Source organism: Hemiscyllium ocellatum, chromosome 7, assembly GCF_020745735.1.
Source record: "Hemiscyllium ocellatum isolate sHemOce1 chromosome 7, sHemOce1.pat.X.cur, whole genome shotgun sequence".
Taxonomy (NCBI): domain Eukaryota; kingdom Metazoa; phylum Chordata; class Chondrichthyes; order Orectolobiformes; family Hemiscylliidae; genus Hemiscyllium; species Hemiscyllium ocellatum.
In genome coordinates, this window is record NC_083407.1 from 64,305,907 (window position 1) to 64,331,471 (window position 25,565).

At 39.8% G+C, this 25,565-nt stretch overlaps 2 protein-coding genes across 5 annotated transcripts in view; one reads left to right on the plus strand and one right to left on the minus strand.

Moving 5' to 3' along the window:
- LOC132817113 (cytoplasmic dynein 1 intermediate chain 2-like) overlaps nt 1–12,711 on the plus strand; it is a 91,234-nt gene extending 78,523 nt beyond the window's left edge. Inside the window, exons 12-16 of the mRNA XM_060827293.1 lie at nt 2,698–2,831; nt 7,704–7,848; nt 8,090–8,230; nt 8,436–8,561; nt 11,899–12,711. Of these exons, the coding sequence (XP_060683276.1) occupies nt 2,698–2,831; nt 7,704–7,848; nt 8,090–8,230; nt 8,436–8,561; nt 11,899–12,000 (648 nt within the window). The 3' untranslated portion in view covers nt 12,001–12,711. The remainder of the gene's footprint in view (nt 1–2,697; nt 2,832–7,703; nt 7,849–8,089; nt 8,231–8,435; nt 8,562–11,898) is intronic.
- Nucleotides 12,712–13,043: 332 nt separating this feature from the next.
- The window catches only part of LOC132817112 (electrogenic aspartate/glutamate antiporter SLC25A12, mitochondrial-like), a 130,043-nt gene continuing 117,521 nt past the window's right edge, over nt 13,044–25,565 (minus strand). For all 4 annotated transcript variants that reach the window (XM_060827289.1, XM_060827291.1, XM_060827290.1 and 1 more), the window contains 3 exons: nt 17,191–17,349; nt 16,989–17,079; nt 13,044–14,815 (listed from right to left, as the gene is read on the minus strand). In XM_060827289.1, the coding sequence (XP_060683272.1) occupies nt 14,611–14,815; nt 16,989–17,079; nt 17,191–17,349 (455 nt within the window). In that variant the 3' untranslated portion in view covers nt 13,044–14,610. The remainder of the gene's footprint in view (nt 14,816–16,988; nt 17,080–17,190; nt 17,350–25,565) is intronic.

Sequence of the window (25,565 nt, forward strand, 5' to 3'; positions counted from 1 at the left end):
GACTAACAATATGGCTTATTCTTAATAGCAAATACATTTTGTTCATTATTTTTAAAAATAATGTTGGGAAAGAAAGCTCTGAATTTAGTTTTCTACCTTTATTTATCTCTATTGTAAAACACTTAACATGTCATCTCCCCAGCTCCTGAAGTTTGTAAACTGAAAACATGCCCTGAGATCCAACCACTGTAAGGAGCTGAATGTTTGTTTTCTACTTCTCCATGATCAAAGTGTTGAAACAACAATGTGCTGTGCCACTGTTCTCCCTATATTTTCCTGCATTTAACTACTAAAATTTGCATGTTTGGTTTTTTCAATACAAAAGTTAACATTAAATTCTGGAAAGTATCAATTGCACAGCAGTTCAAACTTTACAGTTACAGCAGAAACTACATAGCTGCCACCTAGGCACAGGCAATAAATGCTGACCAGTCAGCAATGATTATATCTCTCAAAAATGAATAAATAAAAATGTATTATCTGTTAATCTCAAAATCATGGAAGTTACAGGGAAACCATTCGACACAGCATGGTGCACTAAATTCAGCAAATTTAGTTATTTGTCTATTGCCGTTGGTCCACCTTATACCTTAGACCTGCACATCGTTCTTTTTCAGCAACCAGTCCAATATTCTTTTGAATACTTAACCTGCCTCCACCACAGTCTCAGGAGGTGCATTTCAGACCTTAACCATTTGAAAGGAGTAAACATATTTTTCTTGTCTTATTTTTACTTTTGCCAGTTATTTTAAATCTGTAACAAAAAAACCCCACAGAGTTGCAGATGCTGGAAATCTGAAAATCAAGCAGAAATTGCTGGAGAAACTCCGGTCTGGTAGCATCTGTGGAGAGAAAGCAGAGTCAATGTTTTGGGTCCATTGCCTCTCCTTAAGAACTGATACTAGCTCGGGAAAAGTGGTAGTTATGTTGATGACAAGGAGTGGGGGAGGAAGAGAAGTAGTAAACAATAGATAGTGAAGGAGTCTAGAGAGAAAACAGCAGTTGGGCAGATGAAAGAATGGAAAGTGGTGAGCTGAGGAGAAAGAAAACCTGCTGATGGAGACCATTAGTGTATGAAACTAGGTTGGCTGTGATGAAAGTAGCCCATGTGATGACAAGGCCTGGTGTGTGGGGTAGATGAAGGAGATGGAAGAATATGCCCAGGCCTGAAAATTATTGAACTCAGTTTTGAGTCCTGAAGGTTGTGGAATCCCCAAGCGGAAATTGGGATGTTATTCTTTCAGCTTGCACTGAGTCTTTCTGCAGTACTGCAGCAAACCTGAGCCAGAGATGTTGGTGTGGAAGACAGTGGTGTGTTGCAGTGTCAGGCAACTGGAAACTCAGTCATTTTTGAGGGCACAACTGAGATGTTCTACAAAGCAGTCGCCCAGTCTGTTTCACCTTCCCAGCGTCTCTGCATTTTCTCAATCAGCAAGACTGCCTAATTCTCTCATTACATTGCCATTTATGTCCATGCCTCAGCTCGTCTGTTGCTGGAGCTTTCATCCATGGCCTTGTTACTTCTGGACCTTAATCCACTGTTCTCCTGACTACCCATCCAGCTAGTATATTATATGAACTTGAGCTCCTGCAAACCTCTGCTGCCTGTAAACTTATTTACCCAGAACCCGAGTGTTTGCTGCACAGCGTAAGTTCTGTACTAACATTCCCTTGTTTCTAAATCATACAATTGCTAAAAAAATGAGCAGGAGTTGGCTACTCAGCCCTTCAAACCTACTCTGCCATTCATTATGATCATGGCTGATCATCCATTGCAACAGCCTGCTTCTGCTTTTTCACCTTATCCTTTGATCTCATTAGCCCCAAATGCTATACTGAACTCCTCCTTCAAAGTATGCAAGTTTTGGCCTTGACACCTTTCTGTGAGAACAACTCCACAGGCTCACCAATCTGGGTGAAGAAATGTCTCCACATCTCAGTCCTAACTCGGTCACGCTGTATCCTTAGAATGTGACCCCTGGTTCTGGACTTCCCTGTAATCAGGAACATCCTTCCTACATCTACCCTGTCAAGTCCTATTAGAATTTTACAGTTTTCAATGAGATCCACCCCTTGTTCTTCTGAACTTCAGAAAATACAACCCTAACTGATTTAGCGTCATCTCATATGTCGGTCCTGTCATCCCTGGAATTAGCTTGATGAACCTTCGCTGCAGTCTGTATAGAAAAAAGATCCTTCCTCTGAGAAAGAAGGTAACTTCACATTTATGCATATTATACTGAATTCAGCATGCATTTGCCTACTCAATCTGCTTGTTCAAATTACAGTGAAGCACCTCTGCATCCTCCTTACGGCTCACCCTCTCGCTCAGCTTCGTGTCATCTTGTTGGGTCCCTCTGTCGACACTGAACCAATTCTCCTCTTGGCTGGGTATACAGGCATCTTGCTTCTCCTCCAATTCTGATTATATTTAAGGGAGAGACTGAAGATAATTCCTTTTGCTTAGCACCAAATAATTTCTTTTCAAAATTTAATAGCATCAGATGTGAATACAGATCCCACCTACAACATCAAAACTCTTTCTGTGGTCCTGACATTCAGTATTTCTAACAATCTCTTCTGACATATCTTGCCTTCACAACATGTTGGAGCAAGTAACTAATCAGGTAAAATGCTTTTGTCACCTTGATTCACAAAGACAGTAATACATCAACAACAGTGTTTTGTTTTGCACAGGACAGCATGGAGTTGATGCACAAGCAATCCAAAGCAGTGGCTGTAACTTGCATGTCCTTCCCATTGGGTGATGTTAATAATTTTGTGGTTGGTAGTGAAGAAGGTTCTATATACACAGCATGTCGCCATGGAAGGTAAGGCAGAAAATATTTGAAATGCTTTGTTTTAATTATTTCCCTGTAAGATTCCAGTTTTATATTCTGCTAATGAAAAATAAGTTGGTACTAATTTTTGAAAAAATCACTTTGTCATTAGAAATTTTGAACGTAAACCTATTGAAAGCCTCCGAGAGCAAGGCATAGTTGCATAGTGTTAGCACTGCTGCCTCTCAGCAACAATGACCCAGATTCGGTTCTAGTGTTGGGTGACTGCATGGACTTTTACTAGGTTCTTCAGTTTTCTCCCACAGTTTAAAGATGTACAAGCTCAGTGCATTAGCTATGGTAAATGTAGGATTACAGGGATAGGGTAGGAGGCTAGGTCAGGGTAGGGTGCTTTTGGGTCAGTGCAGACTCAATGGGCTGAATGGCCTCTTTCTGGACTATAAGGATTCTATATGCTTATGAGGAATTAATTAATTTTGAAATTGAATAAATTGTGTGTAAAAGCTTTAGTGCTTATTTAAACAAATAAACTTACGTTGCTGTCAAATTTTCACTTGTTGCCCCCACCTTACCATCTTATTACTATTCCCAAATGGCCCACAATCACATTTCTTAAGTATTGACAAGAAACTGAGTTAGACCATCTACAAAAATGTTAGGCCCACTCGCTCGGGACAGAGGCTGGCATTCTGAGGTGAGTAGTTAAGCACCCAACCCCCCAAACCTTCTCCACCTCATGGATTGCTTTCTACCTGTTTTGATCGGTAACAACTCCAGCTAGCGGGTAACTCCACTCCAGCCAGTGGGTCACTCCACTCCAGCCAGAAGAAAGTTGGATATTCACCAACTACTGTATGTTAAACATCCACTCCTTTAGTCATCAGCTCACAGCCACGACAATGTATACTATTTACAAGATGCGATGCAGCAATCCATTAAGGTTTCTTGGCAGGCAAACCTGTAATCTTCACCAACCACAAAACCCAAGGGAAACATTTGCAGGAGAATACCATAATCCCCTTAAAGGTTCATGGTCTCCACAAACAGTGTCTCACATTTAATTGCATCACATGTACGGCATGGAAACAAATCATTCAACTAAACTGGTCTTTATTGATCTTTATTACTCAGTCTCCTCCCACCCTACTTCATCAAACATTTCATCATAGCCTTTCAGTCTCTCTCTCGTGCCTATAAAGTATCCCCATTAAGGACAAGTAGATTTTTTTTCTCCCAGTTATGTTTTTGCATTGTTCCACTCTCTTGAGTGAAAAACTTTATATCTTATTGACCTTGTTAGTGATCAGCTTCTAAATATAATCTCTGGTTTTGGACTCCCCATAAGCGGAAACTTTTTCTCTACTACTTTCAGGTCAATAACTGTGCATTTGTTTAGGACCTTTAGTAGAACTCTAGTGAATGTAATCCTACCCAATTCAACCTCTCCTCATACATCAGTCAGTATGTCTTATTTATGCATTTGTGAAATACTATATCTCTCTCTCATTCTTTTATACTTGAGTTCTGTATTTAAATCTTTAATTGTTTTATCTCCTCCTTTATTAAACATATACTAGAGATACTTTTTTCTTCTGTTTCAAATTTGCCTTGTTAATAGCAGTTATTTCATATAATTTTGAAATATGCTTGACTGTTGAACAATCTTTTGCCTGAAGTGCATTATTCACATTACAATTCAAAGGACATTAAAGTTGTAAAGCTATAATCATAGAAATTTACAGTTTTTAGATCAGAGTGGTGCTGGAAAAGCACAGCAGGTCAGGTAGCATCTGAGGAACAAGGAAATCGACGTTTCAGGCAAAAGCCCTTCATCATAGAAATTTACAGCCTGGTAATTGGCTTTTGAGTATCTCACAACTGTACTAGTTCCTTGAAAGAGTCCATCCCTAGAGTTTCATCCCTAGCTTTTCCTCCTAACACTACAAATGATCCTTTATTAATTACTTATAAACTCCCATGGAATCTGATCTACCACCATTTCAGGTAATATGTTCCAGATCGGACCAATCCTCTCAAAAGAAATTTCTCTTCCTTTCTTTTCTAGATCTTTAAACAATCGTTTAAAATCTGATCTCTGGTTATTATTTACTTGCTGTGAAGGCAGTATTTTCTCCATAGTATTATATTTATCAGTCACTACCAATTTGAAATCCTTTAAGTCTCCTCATAACTTTCTCTCAGAATAATCCTAGCATCTCTAATCTCTTCACATCGCAGGTATTAGACATTTCAGTTATCACCTAGTGAACATTCTCTAGGTATTAACATCTTTCCTAAACTCTGGTCTTCAGAATTGTGTATAGTACTCCAGCTGAGACTGAAACAGTGAATTTTAAAGATTTATCTGATTTTCATATTGAGTGTCTTTACTGAAAAAAATTCCTTTTTTTTTGTTAAACCATCCTAACACCTTCCATCACCACATTGAATCATTGGCATTCTCTTACTAACCAATGGAAGTCCAATGTGGGGATGCTTTACACAGCTTGATTGGCTTGAATACACTCACATGGAGAAGACTGGTATCTTGGAATCAGTCAGATTATTGAACTAGTGTCTCAAATACAACAAAGGGAACTTGACAATCCCGAACAATTTCATTCAGCTTTCAATAATAACGAATAATTTTATTTACGTAGTGCTTTAAATATAAACAAAAGTCACAAAGCATAACAAAGGTATGTTAGAAGCTAGAGGATTTTAAAGTTGGGATATGAATATTGATGGCATTTGTTGCCATTGAGAAGGTTGCTATGAGCTATCGTGTTGAACCTCTGCAGTGATTGTGGGTGATGCCCGACAGTTTTGCTGGTTGGGAGTTCCAGAAAAATGCATCACGGAAGAACCAACAATATATGTCCAAGACAGGATAGAATGTGACTCAAAGGGGTACCTGAAAATAATGGTCACTTGCACACCTTGTCCTTCATGGTGGAGCACAAGGATTTAGGAACTTAGGAGTTCTAAACCTCAAATAAGATATAGAGTCCTAGAGATATGTAGCACAGAAACAGACCCTTCGGTCCAACTCGTCCATGCTGAGCGATATCCCAAATAAATAGTTCTTTCTGCCAGCATTTGGTCCATGTCCCTCTAAACCCTTTCTATTCTTATACCCATTCAGATGTCTTTTAAATGGTATAAGTGTACTAACTTCCACTACTTCCTCTGGCAAAATAAATGGGTCTCAAAATTTAGTATGGGGATTGAGTAAACAACAGTAAAAGTGAGCTTGTCTAAGCACTATGATCACTTGAAGCATTTTTCTTTTTCAAATTATCTAGGTTATTTATTATACTAAGCAATTAATATTTCTGTGCTGTATGACTCTCACATTTCCAGCATAGAACATACAGTGAATCTTTCAATTACCTCTTATGCCTTGAAAGCTGTTACAGAGTCAGAGTCAAACAGCATTGAAACAAATCGTTTGGTTCAACTCGTCCATGCCGACCTAGTTTTCCAAACTAAATAGTCCTACTTGCCTGTATTTGGCCCACATACCTCTAAACCTTTCCTATTCATGTACCTCTCCAAATGTCTTTTAAATGTTGTAACTGTACCTGCATATACCATTTCCTCTGGCAGACCATTCCAGTATGAACCAATCTATATGAAAAAGTTGCTCCTCAGGTCCCTTTTAAATCTTTCTCCTGTCGCCGTCATAATTGGCCCCTAGTTTTGAATTCTCCCATCCAAGGGAAAATACCTATGCTCATCATCTTATTTACATCCCTCATTTTATAAACTCTAAGGTCAACCCTCAACCTCCTACGCTCCAGTGAAAAAAGTCTGTCTATCCAGATTCTCCTTATAAATCAAATCCTCCATTCCCAGCAACATCCTAGTAAATATTTTCTGAACCCTCCTTCCTATAGCAGGGTGTTCAGAACTGTACGCCGTACTCCAGAAGTGGCCTCACCAATACCTTGTGCAACATCAGCATGGCGTCCCAACTCCTATACTCACTAGACTGAATAATGAAGGTAAATATACTGAACACCACCTTAACCACCCGTCTGCCTGTGATGCAAATTCCAAAGAACTATGCACCTGAATCCCCTAGGTCTCTGTTTGCCAACACTACCTAGGGCCCAACCATTAACTGTATAAGTCCTGCTCTTGTTTGCTTCACTAAAACTTCTGAAGTTATATTCAAACCCCAATTAATACCTTTTTGTTTAAGGTGTAGTGTATTTATTGATAAGTGGCTGGAGAAAATGAATAAAATTCACTTTTTTGTATGTTGAGTCACTGTTGAATTTTGGGTTGTGACCTGTAACCCATCATCTTAAAAATGAAGGTGATGAAATTGAAAGTCGGTGACTAAGAGTGCACCGAAAGGCACCTAAGTCTAATTCATACTCATGTCTCCTTGGTGCCGACATCTTTCTGCACTTTTTGTAAATAATTCCTTTTTAGTACAAAATTTAAATATTAGTACAAAATAAACAAACTTGAAGCTTTCATCTTGGATTCTTCAGGATTGGGATGCAAAAACCAAACTTAGTGAAGGATCAACAATTTCTGAGCAAGGGAAGAGTGCTGAAGGGTTAAACTTAAGGACCTAGAATAGGGATTGTTAACTGTAAATCTTAGTTGATTTCCTTCTTATACTGTTTGAAGATGAATTTTGCATTGAGAAGGGGTGTTTGCTTAAAGAATTATTTTCAATTGATCCTTCCATTAAAGAAAAATCATTTTGAAAAATTTGTTGACCAGATATTTTTATCTCAGTGACTTTCCTCTCCCTATTAGATGACAAGAAAACTGAAGGGTTCACATTTGTCTGAACAAGGGCATTTTGTATTCACTTTATAATGTCAATTATACATTTTTGTTAACAGCAATTTATGTAATCAAAACTCTTGTTTCTTGTAGCAAGGCTGGAATTAGTGAGATTTTTGATGGTCATCAAGGACCGATCACAGGTATTCATTATCACACTGCAGCCGGACCAGCTGACTTCTCTCATCTTTTTGTCACCTCTTCCTTTGACTGGACAGTCAAACTTTGGACAACTAAGGTAGTTTGACTTCCTGGTATTAACTGTATTTATACTGTCACTATATTCAACTTGTAGTACTTCAGATTGGCACATTGTTGCATAGAAGAAAATCTACAAAATAAAAGTTAAAATTTCATAGGTATAATCTTCTGAGTTCATGACAATAATTGAATGAAATTGAATATATATAGTTTGATTTATGGATCTGTTTTTATATACACAAAAAACCTTAAGTTATATAAACACTACTTTCTTTCAGAATAACAAACCATTGTATTCCTTTGAAGATAATGCTGATTATGTTTATGATGTCATGTGGTCACCAACACATCCTGCCCTTTTTGCTTGTGTTGATGGAATGGGAAGACTTGATTTATGGAATCTCAACAATGACACTGAAGTAAGTAGAATTAGGTGGAAGTTTAATATTGAGTAGTTTGTACCAGTAGTATTGTGGTTTGGACAATTCAGATCCAGTATTGTACCGTCTGGAAAAAATAGATATTCTGAAGTAAAAATATTTTGTCTTACATTTTCACCACTTCGAGATAATCAAAATTCATGGCAATTATTTCAAACTTTTTTTTCTCTAAAATCCAAATTAGGTGCCAACTGCAAGCATTACTATTGACAGTAATCCTGCACTAAATCGTGTGAAATGGACTCAGACTGGAAGAGAAATAGCTGTAGGTGACTCAGAAGGGCAGATATTGATTTATGACGTAGGAGAGGTGAGTAATTCATCATATTACTTTGTTTACTGGAGTAGATTGGATTTTGGTATGAAAGGATTAACATACTGACCTTTTTCAGCTGTACAAATGAGGCTGCGCCCTTCCCAAAGTAGCAAGTTAAGCTTGGTCAAAATCACAAACAATATCCTCAAGGATTGGAGTTTTGATACCTCTGTAGGGGTCAACTTCAACAGGATTTTCCTTCTATTCTTAATTGTTCCATTACATCTCCAGCAATAGCATTTTTTTCCAATTTTCCAATGAAGACCCAATCCAAATGGATCAATACCTGGTGCTACGATGTTGTGGCCATAACACAGATATAGGTTTCTCCAGGGCAGGAATGGTTGCTGGATGTTCCAGGGTTTAGAGCATTTAAAAAGAATAGGGAGGGGGGAAAAAGAGGAGGGAGTGTAGCACTACTAATCAGAGAGGGTATCACAGCTACAGAAGCATCCATTGTCGAGGATGACCTGCCTATCGAGTCAGTATGGGTGGAAATTAGGAGCAGCTACAGACCCCCAATAGCAGCAGGGAGATTGAAGTAAGCATAAGTCGGCAGATTTTGGAAAAGTGTGGACGTAGTAGGGTTGTTGTAATAGGTGACTTTAACTTTCCCAATATTGATTGGAACCTCCTTCGAGCAGAAGATTTGAATGGAGCTGTTTTGTAAGGTGTGTTCAGGAGGGTTTCCTAACTCAGTGCATTGACAGGCCGACGAGGGGAGAGGCCATTCTAGATTTGGTGCTCGGAAACGGGCCGGGGCAGGTATCAGATCTTGTGGTGGGAGAGCATTTTGGTGATAGTGACCACAACTGCCTTACACTCTACATAGCTATGGAGAAGGAGAGGATTAGGCAAAATGGAAGGATATTTAATTGGGGAAGAGGAAACTATGATGCGATTAGACATGAGTTAGGAAGCATGGACTGGGAGCAATTGTTCCATGGTAAAGGCATTATAGACATGTGGAGACTGTTTAAGGAACAGTTGTTGCGAGTAATGAATAAATATGTCCCTCTGAGACAGGCAAGAAGGGGTAAGGTAAAGGAACCTTGGATGACGAGAGCGGTGGAGCGTCTCATCAAAAGGAAGAAGGTAGCTTACATAAGGTGGAGGAAGCTAGGGTCAAGCTCAGCTCAGCTCTAGAGGATTACAGGCAGGCGAGGAAGGAGCTCAAAAATGGTCTGAGGAGAACCAGGAGGGGGCACGAGAAAGGCTTGGCAGAATGGATTAGGGAGAACACAAAGGCATTTTACGCTTGTGAGGAATAAGAGAATGGTCAAAGAAAGAGTAGGGCCGATCAGGAATAGCATAGGGAACTTGTGTGTGGAGTCGGAGGAGGTAGGGCAAGCCCTAAATGAGTTTTTTGCTTCTGTCTTTACGAAAGAAACGAACTTTGTTGTGAGTGAAACCTTTGAAGAGCAGTTGTGCGTGCTGGAATGGATAGAGATAGAGGAAGCTGATGTGCTGAAAATTTTGTCAAACATTAAGATTGACAAGTCGCCGGGCCTGGACCAGATTTGTCCTCGGCTGCTTTGGGAAACGAGAAATGCGATTGCTTTGCCACTTGCGAAGATCTTTGCATCCTTGCTCTCCACTGGAGTCATACCTGAGGACTGGAGAGAGGGAAATCCCCGGCAATTACAGACCAGTGAGTCTCAGATCTGTCGTCTGCAAGGTGTTAGAAAGAATTCTGAGGGATAGGATTTATGACTATCTGGAAGAGCATGGCTTGATTAAACGCAGTCAAACACTGCTTTTGTGAGGGGCAGGTCATACTTCACAAACCTTAGAATTCTTTGAGGATGTGACTAGAAAAGTTGATGAGGGTTGAGCTGTGGATGTGGTGTATATGGACTTCAGCAAGGCATTTGATAAGGTTCCCTATGGTAGGCTCATTCAGAAGGTCAGGAGGAATGGGATACAGGGGAACTTAGCTGTCTGGGTACAGAATTGGCTGGCCAACAGAAGACAGCGAGTGATAGTAGAAGGAAAATATTCTGCCTGGAAGTCAGTGGTGAGTTGTTCCACAGGGCTCTCTCCTTGGGCATCTACTGTTTGTAATTTTTATTAATGACTTGGATGAGGGGATTGAAGGATGGGTCAGCAAGTTTGCAAATGACACAAAGGTTGGAGGTGTCGTTGACAATGTAGAGGGCTGTTGTAGGCTACAGCGGGACATTGACAGGATGCAGAGATGGGCTGAGAGGTGGCAGATGGAGTTCAACTTGGATAAACGCGAAGTTATGCATTTTGGAAGGTCGAATTTGAAAGCTGAGTATAGGATTAAGGATAGGATTCTTGGCAGTGTGGAGGAACAGAGGGATCTTGGTGTGTAGGTACATGGATCCCTTAAAATAGCCACCCCAGGGTTGTTAAGAAAGCATATGGTGTTTTGGCTTTCGTTAACAGGGGGATTGAGTTTAAGAGTTGTGAGATCTTGTTGCAGCTCTATAAAACTTTGGTTGAACCGCACTTGGAATACTGCATTCAGTTCTGGTCGCCCTATCATAGGAAAGGTGTGGATGCTTTGGAGAGGGTTCAGAGGAGGTTTACCAGGATGCTGCCTGGACTGGAGGGCTTATCTTATGAAGAGAGGTTGACTGAGCTCAGACTTTTTTCATTGGAGAAAAGATAATGAGAGACATAGTCTCTGGCTATCAACTCTATTTTCCAGGGCAGAAATGGCTAACATGAGGGGTCATAGTTTTAAGCAGGTTGGAGGAAAGTATAGAGGGGATGTCAGAGGTGGGTTCTTTACACAGAGTGTTGTGAGAGCATGGAATGTGTTGCCAGCAGCAGTTGTGGAAGCAAGGTCATTGGGGACATTTAAGAGACTGCTGGACATGCATAAATTTGAGGGTGCATACATGAGGATCAATGGCCAGCACAACATCGTGGAAGAAGGGCCTGTTCTGTGCTGTACTGTTCTATGTTCTAAGACCTCAAGTTCTGCAAGGGCCCATTACGGGTTTCCTCTTCTATGTTGCTGCTCAGTGATATCTTCTGCAAGTACATGGTTATCTGTGCTAATAACACTTGGCACAGTTACTCCCTATGATCATCTCACTGCCCGATATTATAAACAAGACAATTTCCTATATTGGAGGAAAGGATCTAGATCCTATGTTTTCCATGAACCTTCAGTGCAAAAAGTTTTTTTTAAAATTTGAACTCCAGTTTTGTTCTATCACTAATTCTCAATATTATCAGGTCAGTAAAATCTGTATTTAGAATCCTTCTTCCAATTGCTTCTGCGTTTAACTGCATCTTTTAGTTTTAATATTGAAAGTAATGATTAGCATTTTTAAACACTCATTTCTTTTAACAGCAACTAGCAGTTCCTCGAAATGATGAATGGACACGATTTGCTCGGACACTGGCAGAAATAAATGCGAACAGAGCTGATGCAGAAGATGAAATTACAGCATGAATAGCAGATTAGAGTTCAAGGCATGACTTAATTGTAGAGTACTTCCAAATTTAATTTTATCTTTTCCAAATCAGGTTTGTAATTTTTATATGCTTTTTCTCTGAATATAACTTGATGGCTTAGTAAACCAGCTCCTAAACCTCACCCATGGATTACTGAGCCAGATGCAAGAATTTTTCACTTAACTATTTGCTTTTTTAGAATAGATTCAAAAATATCAAAGTAACAACACAGGGAATAAAATTTGCACTTGCTACCTTTTGCTGATTATCTCTCTTCACTAATAGTGGTAAGGGTATCAACTGTCCTAAACTGGTCCATTCTTAAAAAAAGACTGCTGTTGTAATTTGGACAACTGTAATATGACATGTGGACAAAGGGGCAGAATAACCACAGTGGTTACAATTTCTTGCTCAAAACCTTTCCCCTTTAAAGGGTCTTAAAAAGGAAAACTCCCATCCCCCATTACAGAAGACCCTTGAACTGACTATCACTTATTATATGTCCTTTCAATTCAGTTTGAGTGCTGAGAATTATTTCCAGAAATTTTACTGGCCTGGTTTTTGTTATCCTGAGTAGGGCATACTTGAGATTAGAGTATTTTGCCCAGTACTATTAAAATGGAGAAAAATATTGTGCTCATTAAACTAACCAAATGGTAAAAATGACTTGGTCTTTATAAAGTTGTGTACTAGTTTTAATGACAGTTTTACATAAATAATAAAACAAGTAAAAATGTGTTCTGGTTTTCGTGTAGGAATTTGTGAGAAATTACCAGTCAACTTATTACCATAGGACCAAGTGGCCTATACTTCAAAGTATTTACATTTTTATTTTCAAATCTTCCTTCATTGGTTTAGTTGTTTTGTTTGCATCAGGAGTGCAAAGTTCCTGTGAAAGGAAAAGTAGCCTTATTATTGTGGTTCAAGACCACAAGTGTACTCTCAACCACAGTGAAAAAGTTCAGGCACCATCTATTTGCTCCAAGTTATACATTTACTATTAAGTTTTAATTCCCCATAAACATACTGAAATGCAAAAGATTTTATCTGCCATATATACAGTTTAATTGTAGAAATGTCACATTAGATGTATTCCTTGTCACACAAACTGCTGGTGGTAGGTTAATGAATAATGCAATTTTAGTCTGTACACAATTCAGATGCAGCTTCAATTTACTGAGAAACACCCAATTACAAAATAAAAGAACACCTCCAGCAAATGTGCTGAAATATACATCATAAAAAGCAAGTTTGAGCTCAGGTTGATTTACCTATTGGCCTAAAATTATATCCAGACTTCCCAGCAATTCAGACACCAAATCTAACAGCCTCATTCTCATTAAAGAAATCAATACAATGAAAATTATGATTCAAACAGTAATATCCTGGCATGATTTAACAAAATTATAATCTGTACAATGTCTTCCACCAACCTTTAACTTAAGCTTATTGCACCACTTCTGTTTTACTCAGTCCCTATGGTGTCTGTACAGATGTACAATATGTACAGGTATATCAAGTACAAGTTTTGTAAAGCAAAATCTAAAATAATGCAATCTTAAATTTAAAAAATTTAAAATCAGTATTAATGTTGGATTATTATGCCAGCTAGAAAAGTGACCCAATTCCAAAAGGAAGAATCAACTCCCTTCGTATGTATTACAGCTATTGATTTTAATAGGGTTTTTTTGGAAATGCTGAGGACATGGTTCAGCCAGAAGCTGGCATTTATTTAACATTCGTGAAAGGCATGAAAATTCTTAGGGTTGGTCGTTACTTGACTACTCCTGTCACGTTTGTAAGAATACTTACAAAATGCATTTTTAAAGAATTCTGTTTTATACTGAGCACACTCGTCCATCTTTTCAACTTGTGTCTAATATACAGACTTTACGGAGAATCCTTCTTCACTGATAATATTATTAAACAAAATGGTTTTTCATGCTATAGCAGTGTTTTCATTGCGGATGTGCATGAGCTCTGCCCACACCAGAGTTTGAATCTTAATATGCAGAAGTAAAACATTAACCAACCTGCCCACATTTAAGCCAAGTTTGATATCAGTTGCATTATTGTGAAACAATTTTTGAACCCAAACAAGTTAAAATAACTTTTCTGCACTTTAATGAATGAACAAAATAAAATGTGCATTAAACTTTGTAACATTAGATACTTTTTCATTAATAATAAGTTCTGTTTTGAACTTTTTTCTGGTGCTTCATAAGCAAGAGAAGAAAAGATCAAGAAAAATCACATCAAGAATAAAACAACTTTAAAGTGTCCATAGCAGTCAACACAACAAATATCAACAGTATTCAAGTCAGAAATCAACAATTGAATACATTGCTTTTTGAAACAATCATGAAATTTAAGTGGTTTTAAGTATTTATTTCTAGCTGTAGGTGGAGTTTTGTTTCATCTTTTACACATGATCTCTAAAATTATACAAGTAAATTCTGTAGCAACAATTTTCTGCAATGCAAACAATTCAAACATTTAGTATTATTACAAAAATTTAATTAGGAAATACATGATTTCAATCAAATTCCAACTGACCTCCACCTACATGCAGCTTTATACATTGCACCTCATTGCTTTGGGAGATCTTTTAAGATTCTGGAGAACCAGGTGACGCTTGTGGATGGATTGAAGCTACACCTGATGATCTAAATTTAGGCAGGTAGAGGCCAAATTTGTTTTCAACTCCAGCAAAAGTGGCAGCAGCTAGTTTGTATCCTCCAATGTGATGAGGCGAGACGGGAGGAAGGTCGGCGATCCTAGATTTCGGTGTGGGCTCAGAACCAACAGGTTTGCTGTTGAATAAAAGATTTTAGCAGTGACTTTGGTGAGAACTACTTGCGAGAATGAGAGCAGCAAAACAAACAATACAGTGCACTTCTCCCCGGATGAATCTCAAACAGTTGTGATGAATAGGAATGAGCTCAGTGAAGCTCATTTTTAAAATTGCATCCCATCTCATGCTCTCAAACTAGACTGTGCTGGTCTACGTCTGCACTGTAAAATTACTCTTCAGTTTGCCAGATGGGAAAAGAAAAATTCAGCTAATTCGAATACAGTTAAATTGTAGTAATGGGAATGAATAGCATAGCATTCTTTTAACTTTAACTGAAGAGAATGGAATTGAAAACTCCCAGGAGCAGAACCCAACATTAAAAATTAGTTGACTTATAGGTCAGCTGACCACTAGTATCAACAATTTTTTGAACGTGCTTAATTTAATAGTACACTGTACCAATGAAAACACAGGTCTGAACTGTTGTGATTATGTAGCAAAGTATAAGCTATTTTAACAACTTATTTCTTTATGGAATGTGGGTGTCACTCACTTTGCAAGCATTGATTGCCTTATACCCAAATGCAAATAGAAGGAGAATCCCATATCGGGATGGATTGTGGCTGAGGAGATTGGCCGGGAGCTATGTTCATATGCATGTGTTGCCCTTGTCTTTCCAGGTGTTAGAGTAGGGGTGTTGAGTTACTCATTGCAACATGCTGTTTTATTGTTTGTAGTGTATGTAAATGACATAGAAGAAAATGTGAAGTGGGAGAAGAAGTTTCTAGATAAACAAAAATTGGCAGGTGGTTGAGCAACAAGATTACAGGAGGATATAAACAGGTTGGTCAGATCAGTGACAGGTGGAATTTAACTGAGAAGTGTGAGGTGATGCATATTGGAAATAGGAACAAGACAAGTGAGTACTCAATGAATGGCAGGACACGAGCGCTTAGAGGAACAGAGGGATTGGGAGTGGGAAAGGATTTAAAAAATAATACCTTAATGAAATAACTTGTACAGCAATATTTAATAAGTGTTGTGAATTTTTACCTGTGAATAATTCACAAGGACACATAACTGTTAGTTAAACATGCATAGAACCATTTGTTCTAAGAGCTGACTCTTCTGCAAATAGCAAAGGGAAACATAAGATAAAGCCTACCGTCAAAAAAAGTTGTTTATTCAGCGAACCTCTGAAGAAGCCACTAAAACATCAGTGGTATCTGTCTCTGTAATCATTTACTCCAAGTCTCTGGGGTATTGTTTTTAAATTCCCTAGTTTTAGCTAAATAATAAAGACTAATTTAACACTAAGGATTTTTTCTCAGGTAACTCCCTGCAGATAAGGGTTAGAAGATAGTTGGGCTACTATCAGACCCAGGAAATTCTTGCAACAGAGTGCTAGTCTACAGATCCCTGAAGGTGGTAGGGCAGGCTAATTGGGTAGTTAAAAAGGCACTCCTGCTTTTATCAATTTTGGCATAGATTATAAGAGCAAAGAGATTATGTTGGAGATGTCCAGGACTTTTCTCCAGCCATGGCTGGAGAATTGTGGGCAGGTCTGGTCACCACACTATAGGAAGGATGTGATTGCACTAGAGAGGTGTCAGAGAAGATTCACCAGGATGTTGTCTAGGATAGAGCAGTTTAGCCATGAAGAGGGGCTAGGACCATTTTATTTGAAGCAGAGAAAAGTGGGTAGGGAAACTGGGGATGACATGGAGTGGGTATATAGAAACCAGCCTAGACTGCACAATTATCATTGTTCTTAATTTCGTTTGTTTAAGAGCTGCCCCAGAACAAGGCTTCAATGGCATTACAAACAATAAAGATCCTTTACTATCTTATAATGTTCGCTAAAAAAAACCCAATAACTTGCTTTTTTCTGTTTTGCTGTTCATGACCTAAAATTTACAATACTGAAATATGCATGTAATGGAGTGTGTATGCAGTGCTTTGCTAGAACGGGAGAGGAAGGGCAAGACAAAACTAGTGTATCTGGTCATTTTTGCACATCAACATGTTCAAACTGCAGTATGGGTTTGGCAATGCTACATTGAAACATGTAAGACTGAATGACCAGCTGATCTCAACTTCGCACACACTGTCATTCCATAAATCAGAAATAACATGAAAACTACATCCAAATTGTGCCACAGACAAAACACTGATTGCAAACATGTACTTACATTCCCCCAAAGTCAATGTTGAGCCACCTTTGCAAAAGTTCGTAACTCACCAGAGTTACACCAAACTGAGGTGAGGACCGGCAGACACGGGCTGTGGGAAAATTAAAAAGCAAGTTTCTTCATGTTACTTGACTAATTCTTTTTATATAGATTATCCTCTCCTGTTCAAGCCTTAATCATATGAAGCATTAGCATTCCATACCTCCAGCTCCCTTCCATAAAGCTCTGGGACCTTCCTCTCTTAAGATCTTCCTAAAACAGTCAATAACACCACTATAGGTAGTCTGACCAGCACGAGCTGCTACTTGAAGTCTTGTTTTGATGACATCTGCAGGAGTTACTAAGGAAGCAGCAGGAATACCTTTAAAAATAATTTTGAATAATCACGTTACATTGTGAATACAAAGAAAAAGTTAGCACTGATATTTTTCATTCAAACTACAGGTAAGCTGCAACTAGGAGAGAATGTTTACCCAGTCAAAATTAGAAATGTTACATCTGTTCTTAAAAGGGAATTGGAATAAATCTAGCCAATCAAACTAACGTCAATGATATACAAACTGAAACACAAGCTATGTCAATAAAATTAATGGCAATGCAATTGATGAAATGACACTGTCAATACAAAATTAGCATGGACACAGACAGCACAAAGTAGTGGCGAACAATTGCTTTTTTCAACTGGAAAGCACACAATGTTTGCTTATCACGTCACTGTGAAGTAAAAATTTCAGGGCTGGGAGGAAAAGACTAGGATTTGACAAACTGGATATCACTAGCAATGGGTTCACAATCACAATGGAACAAATGATATTTCTATGCTATATCATTTCTTAATTTTCTAAGGGTACCATTCCCTCTGAACATCAGTTAGGTGCTAGAAAGGACACGTCTTTGATAAATGACATCACTTTTGTGACACTGAAGCTTTTACAACAGCTGGTGTAATTATTCTCCAATATCCTATGGTCTAAAATACACAACACAGCCTCAAGTTAATGAACAGAATCAGAGATTGGAGCAGTAGCATCATGGTAATATTACTCTACCAATAACCCAGGGACCAGGATTAATGATCTACATACACGATTTCAAATCAATGACTTGGAAAAATTTGAAGTTCAATAATTAATAAAAATATGGAATTAAAAAACCAATTTTAATAACCACCATGAAATTACCAGATTGGGCAGAAAAAATGCTCACTAATATCCTTCATGGAAGGAAATCCGTTATCCTCACTCAGTCTGACCTACATGTGACTTTAGACCAAAGCAATGTAATAAACTACTAAGAGCCCTCTGAAATGGTCAACAAGCAACTCAGTTGTATTATTGCTGCAGAAAAGCCACAGGCAATTGACTGAGACAAGAAAATACAAAAGAACTTCTTGTCCAATCAATACGGTAGATAACAATTAAACAACTAATTAGAGACTCCTCAAACTTCAAAGATTGTGCAGCTGAGTATATTAAAGAGAGAGCTGAATTCATTTTCAAACAAGTGCCAACTGGATATCCATCTTGGCCTCCTGAGGTTGCCAGTTTTCAATTCATTCTATGTTATATTAAGAAGCATCACGGCGCACTGGAAACAGTAAAGGTTGATAACATCTTAATGATTGCAGTGAAGACCTGTGCCTAGAACTAGCCATGTGCTTGGTGAAGCTGTTCCAGCACAGCTGCAATGCTATTATCTACCTGACTGTATGGATAATTGTTCAGGCATGTTCTGACCACAGAAAACAGCACAAATCAGATCTGGAAAATTATCACCCAACAGCATATTATTTGATAATGTGTCGTATGAAGGAACCCTAGCAAAATTAAAATCAATGGGCATCAGGAGTCACAAAAGGTTAACTCATAAGAGCCCATAGTGTTGGAGGGAGAAATGACTCACGGGCAGAAAACAGCTAGTGGGATTAAGAGGTGCTTTTCAGGTTAGTAACAAGCAACCAATAGGGTTTCACAGGGATCAGTACTGGGACCACAACTGATTACAATACTGTATATATTAATGACTTGAGAGAAGGAAATAAATATACTGTACTCAAATTTATAACCAGCATGAAAATAGGTAGAAAGCCAGGCCATAAAAAGATAAGCAGTTTAAAGAGAAATATTGGTAGGTTAAGTAAGTGGTTAATAATTGGCAAATGGAGCATGTGAGAAAATGTGAAGCTCATTTAGGAAGGAAGAACAAAATATTATTTACTTGGAGAAAAATACAGAAAGCCGCAACACAAAGGGACGTCCGGGCACTTGTGTATTAAATGCAGAAAGCAGCACATAGGTTCTGCAAGTAAGCAAGAGAGAAAACCAGAAATTGCTGGAAAAACTCAGGTCCAGCAGCATCTGTGGAGAGAAGGCAGAGTTAACTGTTTCAGGTCCAGTGAAACATTGGTTCAGTTTTTGTTCAGAACGAGCAGTGACTTGGAAAATATATGCAAGAGAAGGTACTGGGGTAGGCGAGGGGTGGAGGAGAAGAGAGTTAATGACAGGTGTTAGCTCTGAAAAAGGGTATCTGGACCCAAAATGCTAACTCTGCTTTCTCTCCCTCTGCCAGAACTGCTTACTTTTTCCAGCAAATTCTGACTTTCTTTGTGATTTCCAGCATCTGCAGCTCTTTGGTTTTTTTTGTTGAGGTAATCAAGGCAGCTAATGGAATGTTGACTCTAATTTCAACAGGTATGGAATATACAACTAGGGAGGTCTTACTGCAGCTGTAAGGGGAGGTGATGGCCTCATGATATTATCACTAGACTATCAATCCTGACACTCAGGTAATGTTCTGGGGACCTGAATCTTGACATGGCAGGTGGTGGAATTTGATTTCAATAAATATCTGAACTGTTAATGGTCAGAAAACCCCATCTGGTTCACACAACAGCTGAACAATCAGGGGTGGGTAATAAATGCTGGCCTGGCCGGTGACACCCATACCCTGGGAAGGAATTTGAATAGAAAGATGCTAGTAAGAGCACATCTAGAGCACGGAGAGCAGTTTTGGTCCCCATAACTAAGAAAATATATTACTTCATTGGAGACAGTTCAAAGATGGGTCACTAGGATGATCCCTGATGTGAAGGGATTATCTTATGAACAAAGGCTAAACAGGTTGGTATTCTGCTCACTGCAGTTTACAGGAATCAGAAGTGGTCTCATTGAAACATACAAGATTCTTTAAGGGATTTGACAGGGTAAATGCTGAAAGTATGTTTCCATGCCTCCCCCCACCAGCGTGTCAGAAGTGTGCTTAAACAGCTCAGGAGCAGGTAGGATTTGAATACAGGCTTTTTGGCTCAGAGATAGGTTCTTTGGAGCACTGTTCAAACCCCAATCATCTTCAGCTGCTTCATCAATTATCTTTCCTCTGATATAAGATCAAATGTGGGGTTGTTCATTGATGTTTTGCAGTGTTTGCAATGTTCCATACCATTTGCAACCCTTCAGACAGGAGATAGAAGAGCAGTAGGCCTTTCAGCCTCCTGAGCCTGTTCTTCCTTTCGAGGTCATGGCTGAAAATTGACCTCAATGCCATTTTCACATGCTATACTCATATCCCTTGTAGTTGTTAGTATCTAGAAATCAATTTTCATCTTAAACATACTCAATGGCTGTGCTTCCAAAGCCATCTGGTTTACAGAATTCAAAAGATTGAGTAAAAAAAATTCCTCCTCATTACAGTCGGAAATAGTTTAATTATGATTCTGAGACAATGTGTCCTGGTTCTAAGCACTCTAGATGAAACAGCCTTTGTGCAGACTTTAAGAATTTTGTAAGTTTTAATTAAATCATCTATCATTATAGGAACAGGAGTAGGCCATTCAGCCCTTGTTGATCTTGTTCCATCATTCAATGAGATCATGGCTAATTTGTGGCCTAACTCCATTTACCTACCTTTGGCCCATATCCCTTGATATCTTAACAAACAATTATCAATCGCCAATCTAAAATCCAGCTTCCACTGTCATTTGTGGAAGACAGTTCCAAACATCTACGATGCTGTGTGTAGCAGTACTTCCTAACATCTCAATTGAACGATCTGGCCCTAATTCTGAACTTATGTCCCCAAGGTTCAAAATCCCCAACCAGTGGAAATAGTTTATCTTTACCCACCCTGTCTTTTCCTGTCAATTCTTCTAAACTCAAAAAGAATATCAGAACAGTTTTCTCACTCTTTCCATATATTATAACCTGAGGTGTTATTCTGGGATGAGCCTCCATTGCAGTTCAATTGCATGTACATCCTTCCATTGGCAACAAAATGAAAACCACACATAATACTCCAGATGGAGTCGCACTGAGGTTCAATATAATTGAATCAAGACATATTTGTACTCGTATTCAAATTCTTCAATATAACTTTTGTTATTCATACCAATTTCTTTCAATTTCATGTTCTGATATTTTGCACCTCTCACCTTTTGAGGATTTCTTACATCTTTCTCATGGAGACAAAAAGTAAATTTAGCTTCTCTGCCATTTCGTTATCATAAATTCTTCTGTTTCTATCTCCAATAAATTCATGTATCTAAATATTTTCTTTTACATAGTCACAGAAGCATTTACAGTCCATTTTTATGTTTTTTGCTCATTTACATTAATGCCATATCCTCCCTTTTTTACATCAGTTTTGTGGTCCACCTTTCAAGAAGTCCATGCCAGCACATAGCAAGATCAGAAAATGACATGGTACAATGACTACTGAGGCAATGACCATTTTAAACAAGAAAGAACATAAATAATTTCCCTTAATGATCAACTGCATTACCATCTTCAAATCCTCCACCACCAACATCCCGGGGATTACTCTGAACCATCTGCATAAATATTCGGGCTACAACAATGTGGGAATTGTGTGTGGAGTAACTTATGTCCTAACTGTCCAAAGCCTGCCAACTATCTACAAGGCACAAGTCAGAATGCAACTCACTACCATCTTATCAAGAGCAATGAACACTGGTGTTGCTAATAACAGCCACATCCATGAATGAAATTTTAAAAAACATGTGAACCAGGCATATATTCCCTTGATCTGGAATGAAGTTTGATTTCAATGAAACATAACATTTTTAAATGAGTTTGAAAAGGTTGATGCTGGGATAGCATGGGAAGGTGGAAATAAAGTCAATCTTATTGAATGGTACAGCACCCTTGAAGGGCTAAATTCCTTAACTTTGTTCCTATTTCTGAAATTATGTTCTACTTGCATCAGTGGAGGGGGTCATAGATTGGAGCTTTAGGGAAGTAGTAACTCCAAAGATTGCAGACAGATGGGTGACAGTGAGGGGGATTGGGAGAAAGCAGCCAGTGCAGGGACCCGCTACGGCCGTTCCCCTCAAGAACAAGTATACCGTATTGGATACTTGTGGGGGGGGGGGGGGGGGGGAATGACTTACCGGGGGTAAGCAATGGGGTTTAGGCCTCTGGCACGGAGCCTGTCCCCGTTGCTCAGAAGGGAAGGGTGGAGAAGAGCAGAGCAATAGTTATCGGGGACTCGATAGGCGGTTTTGTGGGGGCAAGAGACATTCATGTTTGGTATGTTGCCTCCCAGGTGCAAGGGCATGTGACTTCTCTGATCGTGTTTTCCGGGTCCTTAAGGGAGAGGGGGAGCAGCTCGAAGTCGTGGTCCACATTGGCACCAACGACATAGGTAGGAAGAGGGCCGAGGATGTTAGGCAGGTTTTCAGGGAGCTAGGTTGGAAGCTCAGAGTTAGAACAAAGAGTTGTTGTCTGGTTTGTTACCCGTGCCACGTGATAGAATGTCGAGGAATAGGGAGAGAGAACAGTTAAATACGTGGCTACAGGGATGGTGCAGGAGGCAGGGATTCCAGTACCTGGATAACTGGGGTTCTTTCTGGGGAAGGTGGGACCTCTATAAACAGGATGAACCTGAGGGGCACCAGTATCCTTGGGGGGAGGTTTGCTAGTGCTCTTTGGGGGGGGGGGGTTTAAACTAACTCTGCAGGGGCTTGGGAACCTAGACTGTAGCTTTAGGGTGCAGGACCTGGAGTGTAGGGAAGTTAGGAACATGGCATCGATCTCGAAGGAGGGTGCCTGTAAGCAGGAAAGTGGCTTGAAGTGTGTATACTTCAATGCAAGAAGTATACAAAATAAGGTAGGTGAACTTGCAGCGTGGGTTGGTACCTGGGATTTCGATGGTGAGGCTATTACGGAGACATGGGTAGAACAGGGACAGGATTGGCTGTTGCAGGTTCCAGGGTTTAAATGTTTTAGTAGGGTCAGAGGTGGGGGTAAAAGAGGGGGAGGTGTGGCATTGCTTGTCAAAGATAGTATTACAGCGGTGGAAAGGACGATGGATTAAGACTCACCATCTGAGGTAGTTTGGGCTGAGGTTAGAAATAGGAAAGGCGAGGTCACCCTGTTAGGAGTTTTCTACAGGCCTCCTAATAGTCCTAGAGAAGAAGAAAGGATTGCGAGGATGATTCAGGAGAAGAGTGAAAGTAATAGGGTAGTTATTATGGGGGACTTTAACTTTCCAGATTTTGACTGGGAAAGCTATAGCTCGAGTACGTTAGATGGGTCGGTGTTTGTCCAATGTGTGCAGGAGGGTTTCCTGACACAATATGTAGACAGGCCAACAAGAGGTGAGGCCATACTGGATTTGGTTCTGGGTAACGAACCAGGCCAGGTGTTAGAATTGGAGGTAGGTGAGCACTTTGGCGACAGTGACCACAATTCGATGACTTTTACTCTCGTGATGGAGAGGGATAAGTGTGCACTGCAGGGCAAGAGTTATAGCTGGGGGCAGGGAAATTATGATGCGGTGAGGCATGACTTAGGATGCGTGGCTTGGAAAAGTAGGCTTCAAGGGAAGGGCGCAATCGATATGTGGAGCTTGTTCAAGGAGCAACTATTGAGTGTCCTTGATAAGTATGTACCTGTCAGGCAGGGAGGAAAGGGTCGCGTGAGGGAGCCGTGGTTTAATAAGGAATTGGAATCCTTTGTTAAAGGGAAGAGGGCGGCCTATGTAAAGATGAGGCGTGAAGGTTCAATTGGGGCGATTGAGAGTTATAAGGTAGCCAGGAAGGATCTGAAGAGAGAGCTAAGTGCAGCAAGGAGGGGACATGAAAAGTCCTTGGTTGGTAGGATTAGGGAACACCCAAAGGCTTTCTATAGGTATGTCAGGAATAAAAGGATGACTAGGGTAGGAATAGGTCCAGTCAAGGATAGTAGTGGGAAGTTGCGTGTGGAGGCTGAAGAGATTCGGGAGACACTGAATGAATACTTTCCGTCAGTATTCACTCAGGAACAGGACATTGTTGCCGATGTGAATATTGAGTCACAATTAATTAGAATGGATGGCTTTGAGGTATGGAGGGAAGAGGTATTGGAAATTCTGGAAAGAGTGAAAATAGGTAAGTCCCCTGGGCCTGATGGCATTTATCCTAGGATTCTCTGGGAAGCAAGGGAAGAGATTGCAGAGCCATTGGCCTTGATCTTTATGTCCTCATTGTCTACAGGAATAGTGCCTGAAGACTGGAGGATAGCAAATGTGGTTCCCTTGTTCAAGGGGAGTAGGGATAACCCTAGTAACTATAGGCCCGTGAGTCTCACTTCTGTTGTGGGCAAAGTCTTAGAGAGAATTGTAAGGGATAGGATTTATGAACATCTGGGTAGGAATAATGTGATCAAGGGCAGTCAGCATGGTTTTGTGTAGGGCAGGTCGTGCCTCACAAATCTTATTGAATTCTTTGAGAAGGCAACTAGGAGGTGGACGAGGGTGAAGCAGTAGATGTGGTGTATATGGATTTTAGTAAGGCATTTGATAAGGTTCCCCATGGTAGGCTAGTGCAAAAAATATGGAGGTATGGCATTGAGGGTGCGTTGGAGGTTTGGATTGGGAATTGACTGGCTGGAAGAAGACAGAGGGTAGTAGTTGATGGTAAAGGTTCATCTTGGAGTGCAGTTACGAGCGGTGTTCTGCAAGGATCTGTTTTGGGACCATTGCTGTTTGTCATTTTTATAAATGACCTGGAGAAGGGGTTAGAAGGGTGGGTGAGCAAGTTTGCGGACGATACGAAAGTCGGTGGAGTTGTTGACAGTGAGGAAGGATGTGGCAGGTTACCGTGGGATATAGATAAGCTGCAGAGCTGGGCAGAAAGGTGGCAAATGGTGTTCAATGTAGCTCAGTGTGACGTGATTCACTTTGGTAAGAGTAACAAGAAGATGGATTACTGGGCTAATGGTAGGCTACTTGGTAGTGTGGATGAGCAGAGGGATCTTGGTGTCCATGTACACAGATCTCTGAAAGTTGCCACCCAGGTAAATAATGCTGTGAAGAAGGCATATGGTGTACTGGCTTTTATTGGTAGAGGAATTGAATTCCGGAGTCCTGAGGTCACGTTGCAGTTGTATAAGACTCTGGTGCAGCCGCATCTGGAGTATTGTGTGCAGTTTTGGTCGCCATACTATAGGAAGGATGTGGAGGCACTGGAACGGGTTCAGAGCAGGTTTACCTTTTTCCACGTATGGAGTCCGCTATTACGAGGGGGCATAGCTTTAAATTAAGGGGTGGTAGGTGTACGGACAGATGTTAGGGGTAGATTCT